Raw genomic sequence first — 22,278 nt, 5'->3', positions numbered from 1 at the left:
TATGTATATTAGAAATCCACTTTATATTTATAATTAGAAACAACGGCATGCATGTACACCAAAAAAAAAGTAAAAAAAAATACTACAGTATAATTTTTTTAGTTTATTGTTTGTGCTTTTGTACTAAATTTTACATTATTTTCGATCATATATCATTATTCAATTAAAAATCTATTAGGACAATCCTAGATCGAGCCTATTAAACCGTAGCCTTGAGGGCATGAGGTTGCCGAACCACTCGTAGGATTTTATTTATATTAATGAGGAAGGAAAATACAGAAACACCTTAATTTACAAATTCAAAAATTGAAACCTACAATTGACAAAATTTAAAAATGATTGTTTAATTGACATGAATATGACACAATAAATGAGTTTGAGTCATCAAATTTGACATGATTATTGAATAAGTTGGATCCGAGTTAGATTAGAAGAAACTAATATAAAAAATAAATGATACCCATTATTTTGACATGTTATATCTGCACAAAACAAAATCAATTTGGCATATTTATAAGTTTTCAAAGATCTGCATAATCTCATCTTATTCTTTAGTGTTGAACTGAACAATTGGATGGAGATTTAGATAAATACTTTCGACTAATATTGCTACTAAAAGTTTGAATTTTTTATTTGACAATTGACAGCGATCTCATCATATGTTGTAGCTATATAATAAAAAATTAATAAATAAATACAATTTTCTTATTAAAAATTTAAAATTTTACCCGTTACCTTTATACAATAGTCAATGCTAAGAATCATCAATAGTAATTGAATAATTAAAATTAAAAAAAGATATTAAGAATCTAATAGTTAAATCGAAGGGTCAATAATATTTTTATCTCCATACAATAAATTTTATTATTTTTATCTCTCCATTACTTTTTGCTTTTTTTTATTTATTAAAAGGACTTTGTAAATATTATTTTAAAATAATGTCCAAATAATTGTGGGATAAAATTATCCTTTTAACTTGCAAACCATATTTACAAACACCAAGCAATTTAGAACTTTGGCTTGAAAGGCAAAGCTCCCAAAGTTATACTAACAGGAGCTTTTTTCAATTGGTGAACTAAAAAAAAATGGAAAATTAAATCATTGAAGAAATAAAATAATTAATCTCCGAACACTCGAGAGTCGAGACTCTTCCTGTTGTGATCTACAAAGATGGAGTTTTGGATAATTGCTGAGGAAATAAATGTAATGAATCAATAGAGCACAACATTTAGCGGAATCTTATTTATTCAGGATATTTTTATAACAAATGACAACATATAACATCAGAATATTTCTTCTGTTTACAGTGTGGTTACAACTTAGAGTTTGTGTAATATAATTTGAGCTCCATGTTGTGGTTGAAGAATCATGACAGTATGAGGAGCATGGGAGTAGGAAGGTGAGAGTTGGAATGAGAAGTTTGGTAGAATCATAGCCAAAGCCAGCTTAGCTTCTAGCATGGCAAAATTTTGACCGATACAAGTCCTTGGTCCCCAGCCGAAAGGAAAAAATGCTAATTGGTCGTTATTAGAAGCCTTGGACACTCCTTCAGAGAATCTCCCTGGCTTGAATTCGTCTACATCGTTACCCCAGAGCTCAGGATCATGATGAACGAGCAGTGTAGGTAGAATAAGATCAACCCCAGCAGGAACCGAGATTTCCCCTATCTTGGTTTGCTTGTAGGTATGTTGATACTGAGCAATTGCAGGTGGATATAACCTTAGCACTTCGTATAGTATCATGGTTACCTACAGACACATTATCATTTGATTATGCCAATACAGTGAACAAATTGAGGTCTTAAATGTAATACATAATTAGTTACTCATAGTCTTGAGGTGGGTTATAGCTTCGAAATCCAGTTCCTTGTTTTGACAAGCTTGTAAAACTTCCTGCCTCGCCTTTTCTTGCCAGTCAGGGTGCATGGCTAACACTACCACCGTCCATGTTAACAAGCTTGAGGTAGTTTCTTGGCCGGCTAGGTAGAACGCCTTACATTCCTCTATCACCTCTTCAATCGTCAACCCTATACTCTTTGTGCTACTTTCATTTTCGTTTTCACAGTACTGCAAGAGCAAGCCAAGCAAGTCATCAACCCTCGATTTTCCTGTTTTCAGCGCATTTGCTTTCCCCTCAATCACATTTCTTAGCATCGCCGTGATCTCTGTGTTCAATCGCCTTCTCCTTTTGTTCTTCTTTGTTGGAACAAATCTACAGTTCAGAGATTAGAGCGTATAACTTACATGTAACACTCATCCGAAGAGGAAGACTATAGAATATATGCACCTGAAACCAGGGAAGTATAATGTCTGCATGGCTTCAAGAGTTAATTGTATCAGCTCTTTTTGAAGATGAAAGATATGTTTCCCTTTTTCATAGTTGCTTCCAAATGCAGCCCGTGAAATAACATCTGCAGTAAGCTTCTGAAATTGGGGCCAAACATCAAACTCGCTACTTTCTTGGCTACCAATCATCTGGTTCCACTGCTGAATCATATTTCTGCAGCTGGTTGCAAATTCCGGAATCATCACCTATAAGATTTAATCCAAAAATGATCAGTTGTAAATTATTTAAGTACATGAGAATGTACACTGGAATATTTATACCTTGAGTTTCTCAAGATGGAAGGAAAGATTGATTATCCTTCTGTGTCTAGCCCAATCCTCACCCTCTAGAGTTGTCAATCCTCTAGTTAAAAAAAGAATAAGAGGATTGAGTGGTGGCTTTTGAAAGTGGCCCTGCTTGTTTTACAGAACTTGGTTCATCAATTCAGGATCTTTAATTATCAGCCTCGGGGTTGTTCCAGCCCAACAAAAGGATATTTTCCCTGTATTTTAAGACCGACATTAAAGAGTAAGCAAATGAAGTTTCAAGGATTTGGCATTAACTTACCATATTTTTGCACATTGTCTAGTGTGAATGGATCCACTCTTTGAACAATCTGGTGGCTTAAATTAATTGGTTTTGACCATGCTTCAGTTATCAGCCTCACAAATTCTTTCATGTCTCCAATCAGAAGCTTGTTGGGCCTCCCTGCCATTTCTTGCTGCTTTAATTTCCTCTATACTCTTTTGGGCTTCACCCAAAATCTTCCAACCCCATAGAGGACCAGCAACAATGAGCATATTACAAAACAGTAGTATAGCACAAATCCACCCATGCTTTGCTCTTTTGAACTTTGATATGATGTATGCTTTTTGCTATGCCTAAACTTATACATGTAGCTCCGTCTGATATTTGACTTCAAATCTTTGTTTAAAATTTCTTTATTGTCAAGAAATCAAAATTCAAGATTAAATATGTATTAATGGTTCCAAGTCCAAGATTTTGATAATTTATCTTGGAGAACAAGACACGTTATACAACTTTTACTAATATCTTGATAGGGACATAATTAATATATTGTATTCCATTTTTTGACATTCTTATCTTCGTTAGAAAATGTTTGTATGCGGTGAAACCGATTTCCATTATCTTTTCTGTGCGTGTAGACCAAGTTAAGATTTCAGCCCCATTGAGAATAATTGGGGAATAAATAAAAGGCGATGACATTAATAAAGATCAATAGCTTTGTTCTGGTGTGAGAGAGGAGAAAAATGCACAAGTGAATTTAACATCCAGAAGAAGAAAATGTGTGTATATTCATTCTCAAAACAAACTAAAGCTTCCAATAAATTCCAAACCGATGCAAAATGCCCGTGACTAAACCCCAAAACAGGATCTCTACGAAGATGACATAAAGAAGAGTGCTGACTTTTCGTGAATGCCAAACTCCAAGGAAAGCGTGCTTTTTGATCCAGTATGGCTGCCACAGTACAATGCAATTCTCTGTTAAATTTTGGGATGTTAATGTAACAACTAACAACCAAAATGGTGATAATAAGGGAAAAAATGCTTAAAAGGAAATAATTTGGTCGTGGAAGCGTTCAACTACATTGAACTAGACCTCCTAAACCGGAAATACTAATGCCAAAAAATGGTTCAAAGGTCTAACATAAGTAATAACTACAGGATCAATCAGCAGTTCATAAAACATAAAGAATTGGCCAGCCAAACATAAATCTAGCTGAAAATTTTGAAGCCTTAAAGTTCAGTGGATATTATCAACTAAGCTTTGGAACTTCCAACTCAAGTTACAAAACTGAACATCTAGAAATTTTCGTAGCTCCCATAAAAATGAATGCAAAATATATGATATAATGAAGAGAAAACACACCAGTGTATTATGTGGGTCACCATAATACCACCCATTAATGAAACCAGCAAAGATGCCTTCAGCTGCCATCACATAAACAAGCATAGCATTCATGCCAATCCATGCCAATGGAAGAAACGGGTACTTCAAATTCCATATGTCTACCTGTAGAGCAGAATATTTTACAAGGTTCACACCGAATTAGATAAGACAGTACAACAACTGACTATGTCCAGGGCCCAAATATGTTGCAGTCAACCTGTGTTTGAGGATAAACGGCATCATTAATTACAGTGGACAAACTACAGTAGCAGAGCTAAAATATGTTTCTCACTATTACCATATCAGAAGTGATTAGCATGGAACCTTACATATTCATTACAAAATGTTCTATTGAGACATCACATTTTTAAAACGGCATCATACCAAGGCATAGATGGCTGAGAAAACCAATGCCGCTGCTCCAGATGTTACGCACACATAACTTAAAGTGTACAACTGTTTATTCAAAGGAATGGCTGCCATTGAAACAGAATAACTTTAGAATAGATGAACAAACAAACACAAGTTGTGGAAAATTTCCCGCTCCCATGCTCACCATTTGTGAAATGTAGAGTAAGTCCAAAAATGAGAAGAGCAAATCCCATTGCAACCCACTGTTTCAGTCTAGCCAAATGACCCTGCAACAGAAAATTAATTAGAGGACTGAATCGAGATATGCTGGTTCTAAGCAGTATACTATTAACTAGAATAGTGGACCTCACCTTCGTATGTATAATCACATGTCCAAAATGCACACCAATAATGGTAGAGAGGATGGAAGATACTGAGCTGCAATTGAAGGTGTATCCATATGTTAATTAAGTAGAACAATTTTTATTAGCATAACTTTGGAACTGAAATCACCACGGACATACTCATAGCTATTGATGGATTGGAGCACTCAATAGCTTCAAGCGCTATAAATCATGCACATAAAGACGTGAAACACATGTTTTAATATAATGATTTAGAGGAAGCCTTCATGCTTTCTGAAAAATTCTTTAGTCCATCACATAATTCCCACAAAAGAAAGCTTTTAGATGGTATAAGACATAAGGCTCAAGCCCTTCCTATTGGTTAAAAAACATGAGTTTTTCTCTATCTTAACATATACTTTTAGTGCATATAGAGTGAATGATGTCTAACAAACCTTAGGAGTCCTTCGGGTTCGAAAGGTGCACGACACCAAGATGGAGCATCCTTTCGCAGAGGCCCCTCAAATGGGGAATCTTGAGTGCAAGCCTGCGGCACTACATGGTATATTAAACACTTCTAATTGCAATCAACTATAACTAGTAACTTCAAATTTAAAGAGATGTTTTGTCTGCTTGCTACGCACTTTAGATCTCCTCCATGCCGGATGATGATACATATGATTGATTCCTAACACTTTTCTGTCGATATACCCCACTGCATTACATGGAGGATTGAGCTTTGCTCTCACTCCGCAAGTGACCTAAAAATAATAGAAGATGACATAAATGAATAGAAAGCCTAAAATTTTACTAAGTAAAGCAGGTAGTAACATTGCTTAGTACCAGCACTATGATGAGAGGAAAATATACAAATCTGCAAAAAGGTGTTAATGTTTACAAGATTCATTGTCACCATCTTTGGATAGTTAAACAATACATAATGATATCAGAAGTTAGATTTTCATTTTCCTCAGGTGAACCCCCAGGCCAGTGAAATTAACAAACACTAATCAACCCTCGATAAGAAAAATTTTAGGCCCAGAAAAACAGCATAAAAAAAAAAGTAGCAATAACATCTCAAAAGAAAATTACGACTCGATAATATGGGTATGGAAAACTAGGTGGCTTACATTGAAGACCTTCCCATAATCTGCACTATCCTTGTTAATAATAGTAAATTGCCAGTCAGGAACATATGTACCATAAAGTAGTGCCAAGTAAACTACGAGTACACATGCAGCCATCAACCTGCAAATTTGAAAAGAAAAATGGAGTGGAAGTACGACATGTATGATCGCTAATGTTAAATCAGGAAAAATACAGAATTATGAACTTACCAATGCCAACAATATAACCTGAAAATAGAGAACCGGCCTACGGATTGATCCTTGTCTTGCACATCTTTTGTAAAGATTTCCACCAGAGACACTAACAAATATGACAATGCTATCCTCTATAACAGAAAAGCCAATTACCACATAGATCCATTTATTAAAGGTTGGGGGGTGGGGGGTGGGGGGGAAGGAGGGAGAGAAAAAGGCGTTGAATTATGCACACAATGCCAACAATATATAGCCTTAGGGCACATTACCTGGAGAACACCACACAACCTTATCATTCTTACATCTACGCCATATGTTAGTTCGTCAGGAGCATGAGAGAAGCCACCTTGATAAGATAAGAAGCAAATTAATATCAAAATATTTCTTCATGAATCTTTTTCAGGTTGAAAAAGAAAAGATTGATAATCTATCTATTTGATAGGTTGTGATAGACCACCTGGACTTTCCTGGAAAGAAAGAAATTACATCCCTATGTTCATGTGATTGTCAGATATTGTAAAGCAGCGATCACTTACTCACAATAGCAACTAGATTCTATCTACATGTAGCTGATCAAATCATTACTAATGGTGATTGATACTTCCAATGCAAAGGCCACAACCTTAACCAACTTAAAGAGATGCAAATAGACTCCCACCTCCTAATTCACATTTCACTACATATACAGCAATTCTCAACCAATCACCATTTCCAATTCAAAATTTTTTTGAAAAAATGGGAAAGTGAAACCATGATTTTATCGCACAACTGGTCATTGCCTACAAAGAAACAAGAATGCTCTTTAAATTGATGAAATGTTTTATTATACGTGCCATAGATGTGCACTGGCTTAAAGCCTAAACATGTTAGCACTAGATAGGATTTTACTTTTAAGTTCATCAAACAACAAAATGAAGGCAGAGTAGTCAAAATTAAATAAAACTGACCTTGTAACAGGATACCCCAAAAGAGAAGTTTCAAAGTTCTAAAAATCACCTTCTTAACAGCATCAGCTCGGTCTGGTATTCTCTACAGGAAAGACTCGAAAGAAAAACAAAAAAATTAAAGGAACAAAAATACTGCATGTACGAACCAGCATATGAACTCTCTCAATACAACAATATCATATTGTTGGCACATCAGTTTGTGCCAAAAGACTTTAAATAGAAGTTTAAAACAAACCTTGAGAGCAAGTGCAATGGCCACGCCCACAATGAACAAAAAGAAAGGCATAACAAAATCAGCCAAGTTGCAGCCGTTCCATGGAGCATGACTAATCTCAGGCCAGTCTCCCCCAGCATGATCAACCAAAATCATCAACTGGGAGTTTAAAAAATTACTACCAGATTATTCATTTTAACATAAATTAATTTTAAAAAAAGTACTTTTTCAAATGCTCAAAGCTTGAAAGAGAGGAAGCAACAATATAGCCGTCATTTAACGGGGGTCAACGAGAACAACATACCGCCACAGCAAGGCCTCTGAAGATGTCTAGTGAAGCGAGACGCTGAGTTTTGAGGTGAGACTTCTCTTGTTGGTCCGAAACATCGGGTTCCGATATGATGAGAGGGTGGTGGTGCGTTGTTTCGGCTTTGATTTCGGACATCCTTGTTAAAATACCAAAATTTCGGCGTTAAATGGACAGAGAAATATTTCGGACAATCTACCTAGTAACCTGAGTTTGGTGTCCGTACCAGAAGAAAAGTTAGTTGTCTTGTGGAAAGTAACCCAAAAAGAAAGAGCGCTTTTATTTCACTTTTTCATTAATCAATAATTTCTTGCCATAATAAAGTTTAGAATTATCATAAACACTTTGTCTATAAGTGACAACTTGTAATGTTTATATAATGTTTAAATAATTGAGTGGGTCACATGATAATTTGGAAAGAATATAATCTCACCTAAGACAGTGAAGATAGAAGGGGTTTTGGTGAGATAAGAATGAACAAGCTGAATGTCTTTGACCACATGTGGCAAAATTGACAAATGCCTTCAATTTTCTAAAAATTATTGAAAAATATTACAAAAAGAAAATCAGAAATTATATACAAGATATCGAGTTGTAAAATTTTACAACGGGTAATGATATAAACAAATAATACAAAAGGTTAAAAAGGGTGAACTGCTGAATCTGTTTTTGCTGTGGAAGTGGAACTACCATTCTCAAGTTGACGCCAAACAGGCAAACACAGCAACAAAGCACGGACAAGATTTGATTGTGCCTTCAGCAATGTCTCAACCTACACTCCATATATATCAGCTGGATAAAATTACAAAATCAAAGATGCTTGTGTCACTAATTACAAAGAAATAAGACAAAGATCTTTTCTTTTCTTTTCTTTTTTTGGGGATCTGTGGTGAAGGGGTTTTGAAAAAAAAAAAAAATTCTGGTTAGCAAGGAAGCAATCTCCAAGGTAATCATGAAAGAGACGCGAAAATTCCATCGGATTTTTGCGTTAGATAAATTTCTGTATACGGTCAGAGCAAGAGATCCGTTGTCGTCCAGTGGTTAGGATATCTGGCTTTCACCCAGGAGACCCGGGTTCAATTCCCGGCAACGGAAGCTTTTTGCAATTTCCATTTCTTACGTGGACCTTTCTTGCTTGGTTGAGGCCCATGGACAGTCTGCAATCTGATGGGTTATGAATTAGGCTGGACCGATCACATGTCCCTCCCACTTTTGTACGGTCGTTGGTTCAATCAGTTATTACCGTATGCCGTGGGGCGTGGGATTTCGGAGCTTAAATGTCATTTATCTATAGAGACAAATTAGTAACTTCAATATATATATATATATATTAGTACTAGGAAATCAGGTTGGGCTCTAATTTCCACAAAATATGAGTTATCCAAACTTTACAAAATGTTTGACAAACATCACAAAGAAAATGAAATTTCCTGCTATACATGAACTGTAATCAACACTCAGCAGCATCATACACAACTAAAATCCAAAAGTGTAATCATGTATCTCTATTGACACGGTATGAATGGGATGGCAAATTTGCAAATGACCAAATCCAGGCAGGGTAAGAGGCGAAAAAGTGAGAAAGAATTTTGTATGCTGAAGCTGCAAGCTACTAATAGTTGGGGAACTCAACTAACTCAAATTTTACACATCAAGAACATGGATGGCTTTGGGTTTTAGCAGGGTATATTCACTTTCCGATTCCAAGTTCTTTTGTGATTTCTCTTGTCAGGCTAAATTGAGAAGTGTTATGCCAAGGGAACAAGGTACGAGTAACTGGAAGTTTCCTCCGAAGATCCTGCAGCAGAATCATAGGTGTTAGATGCCTTGTGAAATAAAACTAAATTTACATCTTAACTCTAACTAGCACAACTGCCATATTCCATGGATAATAAATATAAATAGTTTGGGTTGAGTCAGCTACTTGGTACTAGAAATTGATCACCCAAGGACAAGATCCACACTAAAATGATTGAAACAAAAGCTGTATGCAGGACATAGTCGACAAGTGGCTTTCTAGGGCAATTTCAAACACCGTCTTTTTTTTTTTTGGAAGGCAAAACCGAAAGAAAGAAATATTACACGACAAAAAAAAAAAAAGTCCTCCCCCCCCCCCCCCCCCCCAAAAAAAACGAGAAACAAACATGACACCAAGCACGTTATAGGAGGGTGGTGGCGTAGAAGGGAAAACATCTTCTGAGTTTTTAATCAAGTGAATCACCATCTAACAGGCATGTAACAGTCATAAATTTTACAACTGATCTAGACAAAGTAACCTAGCTTAAATCTTGTTTACTAAATCTAAGAAATATTAGGAAAGTTTTGAGCAAATATATTTCTCAAACTAGACGGTACCTTGAATGTGTTATCTGGCAAATTGGAGTAAGAGACCTGTTAATGTGAGAATTGAGAGTAAGAACTAAGGAATAAATAATCAAGCATTTGAAAATCAAGAGAAAATTGAGAACCTCAAGAGATGCCAGGTACTCTGTCTCATGGTGACGAAGGATGTTGGAAATGGATATTGCAGAGTCATCAGGGGACTGAAACAAATAAGAAATAAACATAAAAAATATGCATGGATGATGAAAAAACAAAAAAAATATTGACGTACTGGAATAACAATGAGCTTCATGTACAAGATGCTTATTAGCAACATTGCCGAAAAATCCAAGAGAATTGTGCATCCTATTGCAATTCCTACCACCTTGTTAGCATCAAGACCAAGCAAGTTGAACGCCATGTACTTGGCCAATAACTCATAAATGGCCTAAGCCTTAGTCTTACAGTTTGAAAAATGAAAATTGAAAAAAATTAAAAAGAAAAAGAAAGTGCTCCATGATAGAAAGAAATTCCTAATTAAATTGACATGAATTTTTGTGATAACTTACCTGAAAGAGCGTTGAATCTCCACATTCATGTTTTGCATCTAACTGCACATTGCCCTCTTCAAAATAATGGGCACCCACCTAGAACAAGAATAATGGACCAATAAAAAAATTTACATTACCAGTATATAAATGTCAATTGTGGAGAAGCAGAAAGTCATAAATTTGACATGAAAAACACAAAATCACCGTAAATACCTGCAATTTGCCTTTTACTTCTAGTACTTGTGCTTCATCTTGGAACTCAATGTTCCATACTGAGCGCCAACTTCCATTGCTGTTAATATTCCAGAAATATATAGGCCGTTAACATTACAGTGAAAAGTATGCTTCCCTTAGGTAACTGATACATTATCGGTTAACAAAAAGAAAAAACACGCCGAGAAAAAGCCTGTGCGAGTTCTCATAAGCTGAACTGCATTACCAGAGAAAAAGCATCCTAACAATTCAAGATGATTTGATAGATTCACACACCAGAAGTTCTGCGGGCTAAGTCTACATGCAGAAATCACCACTACGAGCTCAAAATTGAATCCTGGTCCCTCCACTTCTTTTCCCTTGGTACAATAAACTGAACATACACCTTTTGGATAAGCTTCACCAACATATTTAAGTATTTCTACATCCATAGCAGACCTGCCACCAGAAAGAAAATTTGCCCATTGCTTAATCAAGATATGTAGGGTTTAAGCAAAGGAAGTTGACAACTATGAGGCAATAAACTATCAATCAAACTGCACGACAAATTGACACCCCAAGAACCAATTCACATGAATTTGGATTGCCAACATGCCAAAATGGAGGTAATGGGACAATAAAATAGGAAAAAATTTAACATTCTGAATGTCTGAATCAAAGTTGCAAAAAAAACACATCTTTAAGCTCAAAATAGTGAAACACTTCGAGATTCAAAATTGACACATCTTTAAGCTCAAAATAGTGAAACACTTTGAGATTCAAAATTGAGTATATTTAGTAAAACTACTTATGGCATTTGAACTATATATACATGATACAAGAGAAGAAGCAACTTCTACATATTCAAGAGAAAACATCTATAAAGAGGAGAGCAATAAAGGGTACCGGAATTCCTCAACATAAGCAGATGGAAGTTCCTCGTCAGTTGCAGGTCTCACTTCTGTACAAACCTGAGCCAATTTAGCAAAAGTAACATAAAAATGGGCAAACCAAATAAAAAAAAAAATTCATGAGTCATCAATACTTTTTTATTAACATAAGAAGTACTAGTGCAAGATTTTTTAAAAACGGCAGAACTTACTTGTTTAACATGGTCAACTATAGCAACCAGGGCGGTCCTAGGATCAAGATACTCATTCTCACCAAGCTCGCCAAATGATGTTACCAACACCTGTAAACGCAAAAAGAGAACAGCAATAAAAAGAGAAAAGAGATAAGATTCAAAATGTATGCGCATCAAACATGATAAAAATATTTCAGAAAGGTATATAATCTGGAAATCTGAAAATAACATCAAGAAGGGGCAGTCTACACACAAACTACAGTTTAAAAAAAAAAAAAAATCAATGAAAGGCTCAGGCTATAATGTTTCAACTTATTTCAGTTAGATCAAACAGTTTGCAAAAATCATCATTCATCACTCAGCACCCCATTTGCAACATACAGCGAGGCTAAGTCAATGTAGAATCTATGTAACAGAAATGGGACACTATTTTGTGATACAATTCTCAAAATATTTCTATCCTCTTGGTAAACGAAGACAAAACTGAAACTTTAATTACATTACAAGCATCCAAATTTTTATCTGCAAAACTAATACCAACTACTAATGATGAATTTTGCAAATTGTTTAACCTAGCTGAAGTAAATTAAAACACTATGAAATCTGAACCTATCATTAATTTTTGTCCCCACAAACTATGTAATCCCAAAACGCAAACTCCGGACGCAATAAACTAATTCTCCTTATCCACACCAAAGTTCTTCTTCATTACTGCTTTAAAAATATTAAAAATATTGATGAAAAAAGGCTTACATCTCCGGCTCCTGCCGGCATTTGGAGGCAAATCATGTGAGATTTGTTGTAAATAGGAAACGACTCAGAAACCGCCTCGTCGTACACTTCGTTGTCGTTTAGAACCAACCTTAAGTCTGTAACAAATCGAAATGAATGTGCTTCTTAATTAACTTTACATATCTACGGATCCGAAACAAAACAATGCCAATTGAAATAACAGAAATTAAATAAAATACAAAAAAAGGAGTGAATATTGTACACCTTTGGCGACGTATTGGATTTCGCCGGCGGGAGAGTTTAAGAGGAACCATTTGGCGATCTCTTTCTTCTGCTTGGGGCTTAGCTCTACTTCTTCCGCCATTAATTTTTATTCTTCTTTTGAAACAATGGTGTCGATTTGAAAATAAATGCAGTGACTATTGGAGAAAAGGGTAATGTATGATCTGTAACGGGCCCGAGTATGTGCGACTCGAAATGATTTTGGTGAGTGGAGTGAGTAATACTACAGCACCAAAATAAAATTTTTTATCTTCTTTTTTTTTTTTTAATTAATTCAATTTCTTAAAATTAAAAAAAGAGAAATTATTGTTTAGATCCATTGCCATTATTTGTGAAAAAAAAATTGAGATTTTATGTTATGCACGTGACATGCACGTGTGAACATTGAAGACCGAGAAAATAAATTTCACCGTTCGTTGATTCACTTGACAATCTTTTATGATGCAACCTCAATACCAGATAATAAAGTTGAACTTTAGTGAAAAAAAATATCATCATTTTTTAATGATCGTCAAATTAACAATAACCTAGTATCAACAGCAGAGTGCACTGAAAAGGTTAAGACATTGAGCCCATCCTCTCAAAGTCACATCTATTAATTAGTATCCAAAGTAAATACAATCCTTTGCGCAATTTCCACGAACTGAGTTCAAAGACTCAAGATGCAATGTCCAACAAACAGACAAAATATATACAGGACTCAGGACTGGCTCTTTCGATTTGCTTATTATGTTGATTTTTCCCAACCAAAATTTTTTTGTTTTAAGCAGCAAAATTTTTTATTTACATTAGCAGATTCCATTTTCCTAACAAATTAGCTTCCATATATTGTTTCCACGCCCTCAAAGGGCCTCTCTCTCTAACAATAGCAGCAATATCTGTTGTTCTCCCGTTCATAAACAACCCTCTAGCTGCGAAACCCATGAGCTCAGTTGGATCCATGTAGCCACGCATCCTTGAAGCAAATGCATCTCCATATGATAATCCCATTCTGAAGAACGAGCGTTCTTGTGTAGGAGTAATGTCCAGCTTGGATTGAACCAGAGCTTCCTGTGCTAGTGAGTAGTCTTCATTAAGTAAATGATTTTGCAATCCCAATGATTCCTGGTCGACCATATGCAAGATATCAGCCACGCATTCAGCACTTGGTTGTTCAAGAGCCAATCTGTCAACCTGGAGTTTTAATTTTTTCAGTCGATGACCGATTCTTGAAGCTACAGCATCATACAGTTTTCCTCTTGATAGATATTTGGTTTGCTCCTCATCAACAAGGTCATCAAACTCAATCGGGTCCCCAATAAGTACAGTTACCTACAAAACATTATGTCATATTATTCACCTATTTGGTCATATGGAACTAACCACAAGAATAAATAAATAGAAGTTTTAGAATCGTGGGGGAATAAAACCATAGAATCCTTGACAGAAGATTACCGCAAGAGGGCAAAATTAGCAACTACACAGGATACAGTGATCTGAAACCTCCCAAATGTAATGGTAACTCGGTAATCTGGCCTGTCCTATGGAGAAGGCTGAGGGAGGGAGAAGGAAAAAGGATGGCCAAAAGTGAGTAAATGAGTTAAACCTCGCTTGCAGTGAAGCAAGGCTAGGACTTTGTGAGTATATAGCAGAAGTTGAATGGAGCAGATGTCAGGCACAGAAAATTTGTTGGCAAAACAAATCTACAAATTAATTTCAGTGCAAGAGTTTGAGAACCTTTCTATGCACTAGAACAAAGAAAAGAGAGACTACTTACTGTCTTGCCAATCCTTGGGAAGGTAGCTCCTATAGGCATGACCTCCTGCATGCCAGTGTGCACAAATGGAACAACCATCGGGACATTATCTGCGTCCAGGATCAACCTATTGTGGAGCGTCAATATACAATGGTTAATAAGAAAACAAATTCTCACAGAACTAAAAATGAAAATATCTCTTCATGCCTAAAAGGGGAAGACTCAAAATTTTCTAAAACAGAACTAAGTTGGCATATGATCACTGCTGGAAACCTCTTGTCCATTGGGGAAGACAATAAATAGACTTATTCAGCAGCAAATTCTTACCTCCCCACACCCCTCTTGGGAGACCCTACCGTTTTACCACCATCCCGTGAACGACCACCTTCAGGAAAGATGTGGACCCACCCACCACTATTTAACTTTGCAATAGCCATGTCCATACCCTGCAGCATACAAAGAAAGCAAGCTGATAAACTTTATTTTTCAATCTCTGGCGACAAACATTCTTGAGCTACTAACTAAAAGAAAGGATCCTTAAATCATAACTTCTGATAGATCCCGTCACCGCGAGAAACCGGCAACACTTTGACACTTCTGAAGAATGCAGTAGTAGCAGGATTTTTAAAACACCGATCAGTTGCACAGAGTGTCCATCTTAAGTTCTGAGCATCCAAAAGAACTCTGGGAGGAAGTAACGAAGCAATAACAAATGGATCATCCACAGAGGCAACATGGTTGCTGACCTGCAAAGGAGAAGCAATTCATATATCAGCTTCAAAATGGAATCTAGGAGCAATCTGTGTAAGAACATCTAAATTCTACTAGCTTATCCATGCGAGAAGAGGAGTTGAACTTACTGTTATTAAAGGCTTGTTCTTGGGTCTGCGTAACAATGCATCGTGTAACTTCTCCAAACCATACACCTATCATAAACCCAAATTAATTGCAATGAATATCAAAATGCAAAGGCACAATCAGGTGCAAAGAATTTTTATCGAAACAACAAACCTGAACACTATTAAGGCCGTGCATAAAGATATGACAGACATTTCCAATGACAGGAACTGCCACAGCTTGAAGCATGCGATGAATAACACAGTCCTCCTCCGCATTTAAGTCTTTAGTCACTGCAAACCGAAGAATATCAGAGAATCACAATGCAGTGACACAAAGCACCAAATATTTTAAAACTATATAAAGAATAAAAGACACAGAATGACCAAAGAGCACACTCAGTTCGACATCTATTCTTCTGCACTTATTAGCTTGACAGTTTTCTTCTCAATAAATAAACTTACAAACCATATAACTTAAACACTCAACCAAGCTCATGAAATTCAACCCATGAATCTATTACCATTCAATTTCCAAAGATAATTTATGCAAAGTAATTCTCAAACTTTCCAAATTAATCAAAAGTACTTTCATTCTTTCAAACAACAAGCCAAATTCAATTCTTGGTCAGTATCTAAGATAATAAATCTTTGCTTCTAAAAGCAGTAACCTAAAATATTATTTTTTAAGGTTCTCTACTGTTTTTAATAATATTTTCCACAATATCCGTTCGTATCATTGCATTATGAAGACTGCACTTGAAAGTGCTTTTAGCATCACAAAAAAGCGCTTCTTAAATAATAAAAAGCTCTATAGATTGAGAAAGAAGACCTCGCTTGCGATAAAAAGTGGAAGTGGAAGGGAGCGAATCACGGCGAAAGTCACGAAACAGACGTAACCAGCGTTCGACGGTCGACGAAAATGAACCATTTTGAGAAAATATCGCCGGGCGGCGGCGATGCTTGTCCACCGCCACACGGAAGCGGTCCCTGAGTTGCAGCTGAAGCGCACGTGCCTTGTTCTTCCACAGATCTCCTCGTTCTATTCTCTGTACGCTCATGTTCAATAATTTTTAACAAAATTTTGTATTTTTTTCCTAATTTACTTTGACGCGATTTAGCTTTTGATCTGATGTTTGAGAATTTGGAGGAACAGTGAGAGAGAGGCGCAAGAGTAGCGGCGAAAGAGAAATTGGTTTGTGTTTTGCTTGGGCTAAATGTGGATAGTCCGCACAACTTTTAATTGGGCCCAATAAGTTGGATAACATGCTAACAATGGGTACGAGGAAATAACGAGGTGTGGGCCCATCTTGAAGCTGACACGTGGAAGGACTTTTTTCTTTGGGCTATTTTTAGAAACCTCCCCTGAGGTTTGATATAATCTCACTTAGATGGTGAGATTGATTATACTCTCACTAACCTCCCCTGTCGTTAGTATACATACGAGTTGACCGTTAGTTGACTTGCGAAATGACTAAAATATTCAAATTAATTTGGGGAGACAAAACATGTCTCCCGAACGACAAGTGCTTGTCTCCCTAAATTATAAAATGCTTGTTTCTGTAATTTGGAGCGACAAGTGTCTGTCTCTCCAAATTACAGAATGCTTGTAGGGCTGGAGGGTGAAATAAAAAACCCACTAAAACATAATTTAGTTTTCTCGGCAATAGACTATACACTAGTCTCCACCAAATAAACCACCAATATTTTACTTGTTTAAAGAAATAATTAAATTTGAAACTATCAAGTTGTATGTCACTAAATTGGCAACACAAATAAAAAATAACAAGCATTTTAATTTGTGGCGAGGGGAAAAAATATTAGTATGAGTTAATTGATTTGGAAAATACACTAAGTAGAATAACAATATCATTTAAATAACAGTCATATGTGCATTTCTGCAGCTTGCAGTTGGTAACAATCACAATTTGACTGAATTTCATCAGCCTATATATCAAAAGTCGCTCATATACACAAAAAGAACAAAAATAACAACTACACTAATAATGTAGCATGATAGCTAAGTTATACTTTATACGTGGTATTGTCCATTTCTGTTGCAGGTTCTAGTGGAACAACAGACAGTTCAATTGGCCTTTCATCTCTATCATATGTCAATAAACACAAGTTAATAAGTGAAAGCAAAGTAATAATTATGAATAATAATAATAATAATGACATTACTAAATAACAACAACAACAATTAAAATAATAAAGAAAAATAATGACAATAGTAATACATTTTAATATTTTCATGTGACATGCATGTCGTCTAAAAAAAATAAAAATTGCGTTCGTGCGACAAAAATTGTCACACAGGAGACATCACTTGTCGTCTAAAAACACAAAACAAATTTTGTCGTCTAAAAAAAAGAAACTGAATTTGGGCGACATAAGTTTGTCGCACGTGCGACAACAATGTCACCTAAAAACACAGAAATTGTGTTCGTGCAACGAGTGCTTGTCGCATGGGAGATAGACTTTGTCACCCAAAAACGTAGGAACTGTGTTTTTGCGACAAGCGCACACAAACACTACAAATTTATAAACATATCAACTTTAGCAAACTTTGGAGAGAAAAATAAAAATTATAGGTAAGACTACTTCTATTTTACACGCCCATTTGCATAAGAATACAAAATTATTAGTTTTATATGACTTATGACACTATGTATGGTGTAAATCACAAACATAAAATAACCAATAATTAATTTTTTTCAACTCATGGCCACATATGGCTGAACCCATTCTCCTTTTAATAAATTTTTCCACCACCAACCCATGAACAAGACAAATCAAACACAACTAACAACAACCACTTATAAAATCTCCAAAAATAAGAAAATCAAAAGTATTTTAAAACTTTAAACTTTGATAAAGTAACTAATCTCTTATAAACTCTAATACCAGTGGTATCTCCCGACCGCTGTCGATAGTCACCGGTCGGTGGCCTTCTCCGACCATCCATGTTTTTCTTCTTCATGAGTTACATATGCTCTTGGTGTTTATTTCATTTTGTTCTAGCAAATGAGAGTAGGTGAGTGGAGTGAAAATTGTGAATGAAAATGATGTTTATCTTCATTGCTTTTTTGTGGTGGGGAAAGAGAAATGCACTCTTTTACACAATAAATATTGTGTGTAATTGGATAATACAATTATCCAATAGATTTTAAACTTTTTTTTATTGTTATTTTATTTTTTTAGAATTTCAGCTTATCTTTTACATTTTTACCCTCAAATACTAACGTTATACATGTATGTATACTAACGGCAGGGGAGGTAAGTGAGAATACAATCAATTTCGTCATCTAAATGAAATTATATTAAACTTTAGGGGAGGTTTCTAAAAATAACCCTTTTTTTCTTTTGAATACACGTGGAAGGATATTTGATAGCTAGATGTAACAGGCAAATATATAGTAACTTCCAGAAGTATCCAGAGCGAGCGGATTGATTCTGTTTTTATTCCTATTTTTTTCAGCTAGTTTAAACTGATAGGAAAGCCCAGTTCTTATATTTCTTTTGCAGAATATAACTTAGCGGAAGATAAGCATTTTTTTAAAATGTCCAAAGTTCTACACTTGCTATATGAAGTAATTCACAGAATTATTTGATAAGTTTTATTTTAAGTTGAGTCAATTATCATTTAAAATGGGGGGAAAAAAATGACATATGCTATAAGTTAATAACATACATGAAAGACTAATCTCATACAGCTACAAGGAGGCCTAAAGCACCCAACCTGCAAATTCAGATCATAAACTTAATTGGTAGTAGAATAGTAGGTGTGAAGAATCATTCATTAATGTCTTTTAAGACATGCTAATATGTGATTATTCTAGCATCCTACATGAATATCCAACCATAGTACATGGATGATAAGTTGAAAGAGAGTTGAGTAACAAGAATGAATGATATACATATTTGATCCAAGAGCACATGAACTTGGCTGAATTACTGCTTCAGAAACCACACCCATCACCATATATAAAGAGTAGACAAAATTTCTTTAGCTGTTATTCCCACTTGAACAGACTTAAAGCTTAGTCACAGTCCGGCTCAAATCATCTACCGTGGGAAGAAAGCAACTGCATTAATGGAGACAAGGCATGAACACATGTGGTGGTATGATTCACAGCATATATGAAGCTTTGTCAAATTAAGCTCATCACATGAGGAGTGTCAACAAATGAAAATCTGATAATCAGGCACTGGTTTTCCAACATTCAAGTAGTTGACATCAGCCACAATATCCCCAAACTCATCTGACCAAGAGCAACAAGTTCTTGTTATTAAAGCATCTCATAGACTCATACCAAACTTCAGAAACAATTGCATTTTTAAACTTTGGGAAAGGAACAGAGCTGGAATGGTAATGAAAAATCAACCTTCATATATGGTCCTCACAAACTTCACATATTCAGGTACGAGGTCTCTGTATATGATTCCATCAGGTCGAGCATCAAGAACAACCAGGACTCCTGTTACATCATTAAAATGGCCAAACTGATTATTACTACTGGTAAGAAGTGAACATTGGCTCAATTTCCTTTCAGCAAAGGTTTTCATGAATCAAGATTGCGAAAGATATTCATCTTGATCTTCTAGCAAATCAAGTAAACATACTACAGCACCAGAAACACTGTTTTCAACATAACATTGAAACCAGGTGCCAGTTGAAGGACGTACCTGGTGCTAGCCAATCTTTGGTGGAATTGCTTGGCAATGGAGCAAGCCATAGAATATTTCGCAGATTCATTGAATCATCATATGTCACATTGGATCCTAAGGAAAACGGAAAATAGCAAGTAAATCATATGATAAAATTGCTGGAAACTCCATATATCTAAATAAAATTTGCTTTCATGCTCAGGCGAAAAGAAAAGAACTAGGCTGTCAAATTATTCACACTATGGCAGTGGCGTGATCAGATCACAAATTTTAGTTTTCTAGTTTTATTTTTTCATTATTTTAGGTTAATTCCAGCTAGAGATAGAGTCAAAGATTCATAAATAACCGAAACTACTCAAATGTTCCAATACCAAAAAAGTAGTAGATCTGAACGAAACCCATATGGCATAAACTTGAGATACTACCCAGTATACTTTACCTTTGTGGCAATAACCGAGGTTATATGGAAACTTTTCTTTATCGTAAGCTGGGTATTCTCTTGCATGAAACCTGCCAAGTTAGTACTACTAGTGAGAAGATGCAATCTACTTTTTCAAATTATGACACAAGCCAATTAACAACAGATATTTTTGTCAATAACAATTAACCAAAACATGACAAACAAATACTAAAAATCATAGAATTTCTTTGTTGATTGGAAGCTAATAACTCATGCTATTAATCAAGTGGATTAAAATAATCGTGCTTCCAACTCCATCTCAAATGCAATCGTTCATGGAATTTAACAACATGAGAAAGATTCAATGATAAAGATTATGCCAACTCACAATATACCAAGCCGTCCGGTTTCCACGGCAAGAAATAGATGACCATGAAATAAATCATAGCGATTCAATGACACATCCAACCCAACACTTGGACCCCGGGTGACAATTAAATCAAATAAATACCTAAGATATGAATTCAAGTCCTGCAATCCAACAACAAAATTGCTAATTTACTTGACAAGAAACCAAGAAAATTAACTGCCACATCATCAATAAAGGAAGAAAGTTTTCTTCAAATTTGATTCTAACCTCACTTATGAAGCGCCTTCCGTACGGTGTTCTGGTTAGCTCACACTTATTTTCTTTGGACCCTTCAACATCAGGCACCTATAACATTAGTAAAGTGAACAATCTTTCAGTCTCTCATATAGCAATTTTGAAATAAAATGACTAAAAATAATCTTTAAGAGCAACCCAATTAACTTAATAAAATAATAACTACGTTTGCGTCTATAAATAAAAGAAACAAGAAACAATAACTCACAGGAAACATTGTAGGATCAAGAGCTCGATAAATGGCATCAGGGTCTCCCCCAGAATCAACAGCGAGGCGAGCCACCTCAAGAACGGGCTCGGGCGGCCACCAAATGAGCTCATTATCTTCCCTTATTTTACTCTTGTCACTATTAAATTTTTTATCTTTCAAACTGCGTCTGTAAGAAAAAGCATCACAAATTTCAATCTCGGGCCGTTTGATTGGAGTGAAGGGAACAAGAAACTTGAAGCAGGACTTGAGTTCTTTTGCAACGAGAGGGTTTATGGAGGAGGTGCGGGAGGAGGTGGGACCCAATAGAGAGAGCAGATCAGACGGTGTAGCTTTAGGAATGGACGGTAGTGGTGGTGGTGATGATTTGAGAGAAGAAAAGAGCGAAGACGAAGCTGACGTGGAGGCTGTCACGGAGAGGGAGAGAAAGATTGTGAACCGGACTGAGAGAGACTGAAGACCCATTCCTTTTCTCTCTTCTGTTGACAAATTCGGGTTCGGACTATTCAAAGTTTAAATTAAAAAAATAATAAAAATAGAAATAATACAATCCGATCCCTGACCTTTTCTATTTTATCAATTTAGGATATAGTTTTTCCGTTAGCAATACGTTGTTAAGGAGAGATCCTATTACCATTTACTGCGAAGATTTTGCGTCACAGAATCTCACCCAACGGCACTAAAAGAGAATGTCACAGCCAGAAGGGATGGCAATTGGATACGGGCTTATAGCCCGGCCCGGCGGCTGGAGGATTTTCATATTTTTATTGTCCGTAAGAAATATCAATAAAAATCACATTTTTATTTTCCCATAGTATATGTTATAGATGTCCACATATAATTAAGCAATAAAATGTGTACATGCTCACTCGACCTTGC

General features: G+C 35.7%; 4 protein-coding genes, 1 non-coding gene and 1 pseudogene across 11 annotated transcripts; 1 reads left to right on the top strand and 5 right to left on the bottom strand.

Annotated features, from left to right (window-relative positions):
• Window positions 1-1,608: 1,608 nt before the first annotated feature.
• On the bottom strand, window positions 1,609-3,389 carry LOC102622743 (cytochrome P450 CYP72A616-like; annotated as a pseudogene).
• A 135-nt stretch (window positions 3,390-3,524) lies between these two features.
• On the bottom strand, window positions 3,525-8,632 carry LOC102613930 (uncharacterized). 6 transcript variants are annotated; one of them, XM_052442651.1, is made up of 15 exons: window positions 8,413-8,632; window positions 8,156-8,254; window positions 7,720-7,929; window positions 7,437-7,574; window positions 7,202-7,283; window positions 6,524-6,600; window positions 6,270-6,385; window positions 6,063-6,180; window positions 5,577-5,693; window positions 5,388-5,479; window positions 4,960-5,026; window positions 4,794-4,875; window positions 4,622-4,713; window positions 4,217-4,360; window positions 3,525-3,805 (listed from the first exon to the last, which is right to left on the bottom strand). In XM_052442651.1, the coding sequence occupies exons 3-15, from the start codon at window positions 7,858-7,860 to the stop codon at window positions 3,659-3,661; spliced, it is 1,413 nt and encodes a 470-aa protein (XP_052298611.1). In that variant the 5' UTR covers window positions 7,861-7,929; window positions 8,156-8,254; window positions 8,413-8,632; the 3' UTR covers window positions 3,525-3,658. The 6 variants fall into 6 exon arrangements, with proteins under 6 accessions (XP_052298611.1, XP_006472094.2, XP_015384031.2 ...); XM_006472031.4 differs by having other exon boundaries at window positions 7,720-7,861; XM_015528545.3 differs by lacking the exons at window positions 8,156-8,254; window positions 8,413-8,632 and adding an exon at window positions 7,949-8,100 and having other exon boundaries at window positions 7,720-7,861.
• A 113-nt stretch (window positions 8,633-8,745) lies between these two features.
• TRNAE-UUC (transfer RNA glutamic acid (anticodon UUC)) lies at window positions 8,746-8,817 on the top strand. Its single transcript has one exon. It is a non-coding gene; the product is annotated as a tRNA-Glu (tRNA).
• A 210-nt stretch (window positions 8,818-9,027) lies between these two features.
• On the bottom strand, window positions 9,028-13,092 carry LOC102613634 (F-actin-capping protein subunit alpha). 2 transcript variants are annotated; one of them, XM_006472029.4, is made up of 10 exons: window positions 12,868-13,090; window positions 12,625-12,740; window positions 11,890-11,979; window positions 11,694-11,758; window positions 11,085-11,246; window positions 10,809-10,887; window positions 10,614-10,691; window positions 10,191-10,265; window positions 10,078-10,113; window positions 9,028-9,520 (listed from the first exon to the last, which is right to left on the bottom strand). In XM_006472029.4, exons 1-10 carry the CDS (start codon window positions 12,965-12,967, stop codon window positions 9,413-9,415), a joined length of 909 nt encoding a protein of 302 aa, XP_006472092.2. In that variant the 5' UTR covers window positions 12,968-13,090; the 3' UTR covers window positions 9,028-9,412. The 2 variants fall into 2 exon arrangements, 1 of the variants encoding a protein (XP_006472092.2); XR_008055300.1 differs by lacking the exon at window positions 9,028-9,520 and adding an exon at window positions 10,337-10,410 and having other exon boundaries at window positions 12,868-13,092.
• Window positions 13,093-13,460: 368 nt separating this feature from the next.
• LOC102613346 (uncharacterized) lies at window positions 13,461-16,678 on the bottom strand. Its single transcript, XM_052442652.1, has 7 exons — window positions 16,289-16,678; window positions 15,632-15,750; window positions 15,481-15,546; window positions 15,171-15,366; window positions 14,948-15,068; window positions 14,642-14,747; window positions 13,461-14,196 (listed from the first exon to the last, which is right to left on the bottom strand). The coding sequence occupies exons 1-7, from the start codon at window positions 16,515-16,517 to the stop codon at window positions 13,669-13,671; spliced, it is 1,365 nt and encodes a 454-aa protein (XP_052298612.1). The 5' UTR covers window positions 16,518-16,678; the 3' UTR covers window positions 13,461-13,668.
• A 2,562-nt stretch (window positions 16,679-19,240) lies between these two features.
• Window positions 19,241-21,904, bottom strand: LOC102613048 (uncharacterized). Its single transcript, XM_006472027.4, has 7 exons — window positions 21,400-21,904; window positions 21,165-21,242; window positions 20,916-21,058; window positions 20,567-20,637; window positions 20,146-20,241; window positions 19,845-19,937; window positions 19,241-19,721 (listed from the first exon to the last, which is right to left on the bottom strand). Exons 1-7 carry the CDS (start codon window positions 21,862-21,864, stop codon window positions 19,639-19,641), a joined length of 1,029 nt encoding a protein of 342 aa, XP_006472090.2. The 5' UTR covers window positions 21,865-21,904; the 3' UTR covers window positions 19,241-19,638.
• Window positions 21,905-22,278: the final 374 nt, after the last annotated feature.

The sequence above is a fragment of the Citrus sinensis genome, chromosome 5 (genome assembly GCF_022201045.2).
Source record: "Citrus sinensis cultivar Valencia sweet orange chromosome 5, DVS_A1.0, whole genome shotgun sequence".
Lineage (NCBI taxonomy): Eukaryota > Viridiplantae > Streptophyta > Magnoliopsida > Sapindales > Rutaceae > Citrus > Citrus sinensis.
This window is presented reverse-complemented; position numbering and strand designations above follow the sequence as displayed.

Excerpts from the sequence above, each read along its gene's own strand:
- LOC102613048 (XM_006472027.4), bottom strand. The coding sequence starts at position 21,864 with ATGGGTCTTCAGTCTCTCTCAGTCCGGTTCACAATCTTTCTCTCCCTC. Across the intron at positions 21,243-21,399 it reads TTGATCCTACAATGTTTCCT|GTGCCTGATGTTGAAGGGTC; the intron begins GTGAGTTATTGT and ends CTAATGTTATAG. Across the intron at positions 20,638-20,915 it reads ACCGGACGGCTTGGTATATT|GTTTCATGCAAGAGAATACC; the intron begins GTGAGTTGGCAT and ends CTAACTTGGCAG.
- LOC102613346 (XM_052442652.1), bottom strand. The coding sequence starts at position 16,517 with ATGAGCGTACAGAGAATAGAACGAGGAGATCTGTGGAAGAACAAGGCA. Across the intron at positions 15,547-15,631 it reads ACGGCCTTAATAGTGTTCAG|GTGTATGGTTTGGAGAAGTT; the intron begins GTTTGTTGTTTC and ends GGTTTATGATAG. Across the intron at positions 14,748-14,947 it reads CCCAAGAGGGGTGTGGGGAG|GTTGATCCTGGACGCAGATA; the intron begins GTAAGAATTTGC and ends GCTCCACAATAG.
- LOC102613634 (XM_006472029.4), bottom strand. The coding sequence starts at position 12,967 with ATGGCGGAAGAAGTAGAGCTAAGCCCCAAGCAGAAGAAAGAGATCGCC. Across the intron at positions 11,759-11,889 it reads TAGTTGACCATGTTAAACAA|GTTTGTACAGAAGTGAGACC; the intron begins GTAAGTTCTGCC and ends AAATTGGCTCAG. Across the intron at positions 9,521-10,077 it reads TGCCAGATAACACATTCAAG|GATCTTCGGAGGAAACTTCC; the intron begins GTACCGTCTAGT and ends ATTCTGCTGCAG.
- LOC102613930 (XM_052442651.1), bottom strand. The coding sequence starts at position 7,860 with ATGTCCGAAATCAAAGCCGAAACAACGCACCACCACCCTCTCATCATA. Across the intron at positions 6,181-6,269 it reads AGGTTATATTGTTGGCATTG|GTTGATGGCTGCATGTGTAC; the intron begins GTAAGTTCATAA and ends TCAAATTTGCAG. Across the intron at positions 5,694-6,062 it reads ATTATGGGAAGGTCTTCAAT|GTCACTTGCGGAGTGAGAGC; the intron begins GTAAGCCACCTA and ends TATTATTTTTAG.